The sequence below is a fragment of the Primulina eburnea genome, chromosome 14, assembly GCF_022965805.1.
Source record: "Primulina eburnea isolate SZY01 chromosome 14, ASM2296580v1, whole genome shotgun sequence".
Taxonomy (NCBI): domain Eukaryota; kingdom Viridiplantae; phylum Streptophyta; class Magnoliopsida; order Lamiales; family Gesneriaceae; genus Primulina; species Primulina eburnea.
In genome coordinates this window covers 3,626,137-3,630,736 of record NC_133114.1, presented here as the reverse complement: position 1 = coordinate 3,630,736, position 4,600 = coordinate 3,626,137, and the positions used below count along the sequence as shown (strand labels likewise).

At 38.2% G+C, this 4,600-nt stretch overlaps 1 protein-coding gene across 1 annotated transcript; it reads right to left on the bottom strand.

Moving 5' to 3' along the window:
* Positions 1–489: 489 nt before the first annotated feature.
* LOC140811087 (uncharacterized) lies at positions 490–4,381 on the bottom strand. Its single transcript, XM_073168962.1, has 5 exons — positions 4,130–4,381; positions 2,654–4,013; positions 1,705–2,053; positions 1,179–1,548; positions 490–1,068 (listed from the first exon to the last, which is right to left on the bottom strand). Exons 1-5 carry the CDS (start codon positions 4,379–4,381, stop codon positions 490–492), a joined length of 2,910 nt encoding a protein of 969 aa, XP_073025063.1.
* Positions 4,382–4,600: the final 219 nt, after the last annotated feature.

Sequence of the window (4,600 nt, the reverse complement as noted above, 5' to 3'; positions counted from 1 at the left end):
ATGAAATACATTATGAATTCGGTCCAAGTCCGGTGGCAGTGCAAGACGATAGGCTCGGTCTCCAATCTTATCAAGAATTTCAAATGATCCAATGTATCGAGGACTTAACTTACCTTTCTTGCCAAATCTCATAACTCCTTTAAGAGGAGCTATTTTGATAAAAACATGTTCACCAACCTCGAATGCCAAAGGCCGTCTTCTCACATCGGCATAACTTTTCTGTTTAGACTGAGCTGTCTTCATTCTTTCTTGAATTAACGCCACAACATCTGCTGTTTGTTGAACCAACTCAGGGCCCAACATCTTTCTTTCACCTACCTCTTCCCAATACAAAGGACAAAGGGTGTCCCCCAGTGTTATGGCGTTCACATGCCATGTCATGGGAAAGCAGGGACAAGGCCTTTAACACAGACACTAGTCTACACATATGGTAAATTATTTTGTCCTTCTTTCGCCACCCTTAATCTCAATTGGCCTTCTATTTCTTTCTCAAGTATTTGGATCATCTTTACACAAATTAATATGATTGGATCTACACTTTCTTCCATATAAGGCTTCATAAGGTGCTAAGCCAATGGAAGACTGGTAACTATTATTATACGTGAATTCCACCAATGGCAACTTGGAATCCCAACTCCCAGGGAAATCAATTGTGCAAGCTCTTAACATATCCTCAAGAATTTGAATAACCCTTTCTGATTGCCCGTCGCTTTGAGGATGATAGGCGGTGCTAAAGGCTAACTTCGTGCCCAAAGCTCGATGTAAAATTTTCCAAAATTCTGATGTAAACCTTGTATCACGATCTGACACTATAGTTACCGGTATACCATGAAGTCTCACAATTTCTTGAATATATACCTCGGCATATTGATTCATAGAATATGTTGTCTTGACATGAAGAAAATGCGATGACTTGGTCAATCGATCTACAATCACCCAAATAGAATCGAAACCTTTCTGAGTCCTTGGCAATCCAACCACAAAATCCATTGTGATGTGTTCCCATTTCCATTGCGGTATAGGCAAAGATTGCAATAATCCCGCCGGTCTTTGATGTTCAATCTTAACCTGCTGACAGGTTAAACATTCAGAAATAAATACTGTAATATCTTTCTCATACCTGGCCACCAATAAAGACGTCGAAGATCTTGGTACATCTTAGTACCACCAGGATGTACAGAGTATGGCGCCGTATGAGCTTCTATGAGTACATCTCTTCGAATGTTATCACCTATAGGAACACATATTTTTCCTCGAAAGGTCATCAAACCATCACGATTCAATACAAATTCAGAAACTCCTGTTAATTCATTACTCCTTTTTAACTTCAATAACTGAACATCAGACTGTTGTTCCTTCAAAATTCGATCAAACAAAGTTGAGCGGAGAACTAATGTAGATAATCGAGCAACTGTCCCTGAAGATACCAAATTTATCTCATTCCTTTGCAAATCAAGGAACAAAGGTTTAGAAATCATAGCATTCAATTCTGAACTTGACTTGCGACTCAAAGCATCTGCAACCGCATTAGCTTTACCAGGATGATAGCTAATGGTGCAATCATAATCCTTGACAAGTTCTAACCATCTCCGCTGCCGCATATTCAATTCTTTCTGTGAAAACAAATAACTCAAACTTTTGTGATCCGTAAAAATTTCACATTTCTCGCCATAAAGATAGTGTCGCCAAATTTTTAACGCAAACACCACAGCTGCTAACTCCAAATCATGAGTAGGATAATTTTTCTCGTAATCCTTCAACTGACGAGAAACATAAGCTATCACTTTTCCATGCTGCATCAGTACAACACCTAACCCCAGTTTTGAAGCATCTGAATAGACAACAAAATCTTCAGTACCACAAGGAAGTACTAACACAGGGGCAGAAGTCAACTTATCTTTCAACTCTTGAAATGCTTGTTGACATGCTATAGTCCACTCAAACTTGACTGACTTACGAGTTAAACTCGTCAATGGCAATGCTATCTTTGAGAAGTTCTCTATAAATCTTCGATAATATCCTGCTAAACCCAGAAAACTTCTCACCTCTGAAACTGTCCTTGGAATGGACCATTGCTTAATAGACTCAATCTTAGAAGGATCTACAGAGATTCCTTCCTTAGAAACAATATGTCCCAAAAATGCCACTTGTTCTAACCAAAATTCACATTTCTTGAACTTTGCATATAATTGTTTTTCCCTCAACAATTTCAACACAATCCTCAAATGATCTCTATGAAGTTCTCGTGTCTTAGAATAAATCAAAATGTCATCGATAAAAACAATGACAAATGTATCCAAATACGGCGTAAAGACACGATTCATTAAATCCATAAACACTGAAGGAGCATTGGTTAATCCAAAAGACATCACCAAAAATTCATAATGTCCATACCTTGTTCTAAAAGCAGTCTTTGGTATATCCTCATTTCTCACCTTTAATTGATGATATCCAGACCGAAGATCAATCTTCGAGAACACTGTTGCTCCTTGCAATTGATCAAAAAGATCGTCTATCCTTGGCAAAGGATATTTATTTTTAATAGTTACCTTGTTCAGTTCTCGATAGTCAATACATAATCGCAATGATCCATCCTTCTTTTTCACTAATAACACTGGAGCTCCCCACGGTGAGAAACTAGGACGGATAAAACCTTTATCTAATAGCTCCTGCAATTGATTCTTTAATTCTTTCATTTCAGTTGGAGCTAATCTGTATGGAGCCTTAGAAATTGGGGCTGTACCTGGAAGTAAATCAATAACAAACTCTACTTCTCTATCAGGTGGTAATCCAGGTACATCCTCCTCAAATACATCAGGATAATCCTGAACCACATCAATGTCCTGTAACTGTATTCTACTTTCCTTTCTTGTATCCAAAGCTGAAGCTAAGTAACCAACACATCCCTTGTGCAACAATTTAGTGGCTTGAAGACAATAAATAATAGGGATACTTAATGAAGAGGTAACACCAATAAATAAATCCTTCTCATAATCATCTGCTAAAAATTTTACTGTCTTGCTAACACAATCAATCACAGCACGATAAGCAGACAACCAATCCATACCCAATATCACATCAAATGCAATCATTGGAATTACAATTAAATCTGCATACAACGATCTTGATCCCATCAACACAGGACAAGCCTTAAATATACTATTTGTCCAAATTTCTTCTCCAGAAGGCAACAAAATATTAAATTCAACAGGCACCACAGTAGGTTTAACATATATATTATGCATAAACTCCTCAGATATAAAAGAATGTGTTGCACCAGTATCAATTAAGGTAAGTGCTTCTTTGCCCAAAATGAAAATATTACCTGATATGACTGAAGCATCAGGATTTGCGCCCTCTTTTGTGATCGTAAAGATTCTGCCCTGAACTTTTCCTTTTCCGAACGAAAGAGGACAATTATATACCGTGTGTCCCATTTCCTTACATCTGTAGCAACGACCACTTCCGATTAAACATTCTCCCTTGTGTGGCTTTCCACACTTGGGACACAATGGTCGTTCACTATCTGTAGGAGGCAAAGGAAGCCTACTACGCTGCTCCATCTTACCTTTGCCTTTATAACCTCCTCGAACATTTACACTTGAACCCTGACCTTTAGCTTGAAAAACTTGTCTCCTCAACTGCCTTTCCTTCTCTATCTCTTGCTCATCATGTTCAGCAAGTAAGGCTCTTTCCACAATTTCTTGATATGTCACCACCTTGGACATATGCACATCCCTTATAATTTCGGGCTTCAACCCACGAAGAAAGTGTTCACCTTTATCCTTGTCATTCTCAGCAATAAACGGAACAAATACACAACCTTCTTCAAATTTCAGTATGTACTCAGCAACAGACAAAGAAGCCTGTCTTAACTCAAGAAATTCTTTCACCTTCTTGGCCTTAATTTCCCTTGAAAAATATTTGGCTTGAAATAAATCTTTAAACTCGTTCCATTTCAGTTCTTCAACATTAACAGTCACTTTGGTGGCTTCCCACAAAATACGAGCAGCCTTGACCAACATAAACACATCACAACTAACCTTCTCTTGATCAGCGAATTTTAAATAGTTGAAGATGGCTTCCAAAGCTTTAACCCATTCTAGAGCTACTAATGGATCAGGACCACCAATAAATCAGGAGGGTTCATCCGCCTGAAACGATCATAAGCACCATTTTCAGAACTGTTTGTCGTGCCTTGGACTCGTTCTTGAACTTGACCTTGAATCGTCGATTGCATAGTCAATAATTGTTGAATCTGTTCACCATGAACCTTAGCTTGCTCTTGCAATAACTTAGTGAATTCATCTACTACTCGAGTAGTCTTGTCTGTGGGAGGGGTACTATCATCCCCTTCAACATTCTTACGCTTGGGAGGCATTTCCTATACATATGCTCACGTTAACATGGATAGGATGAAAGAACACGTCAATGGCAATGAAATTGAATCAACTGTCAACGTTAAAATCAATAGATGCAGGATCGAAAACATACCAGATTGTCCTAGGCAGAAGAAGTCATATATGGTCCAAAGAACTTTGCTCTGATACCAATTGAAACACCCCACTTAAATAAACATTTTTAAATTTAAAATAACCTG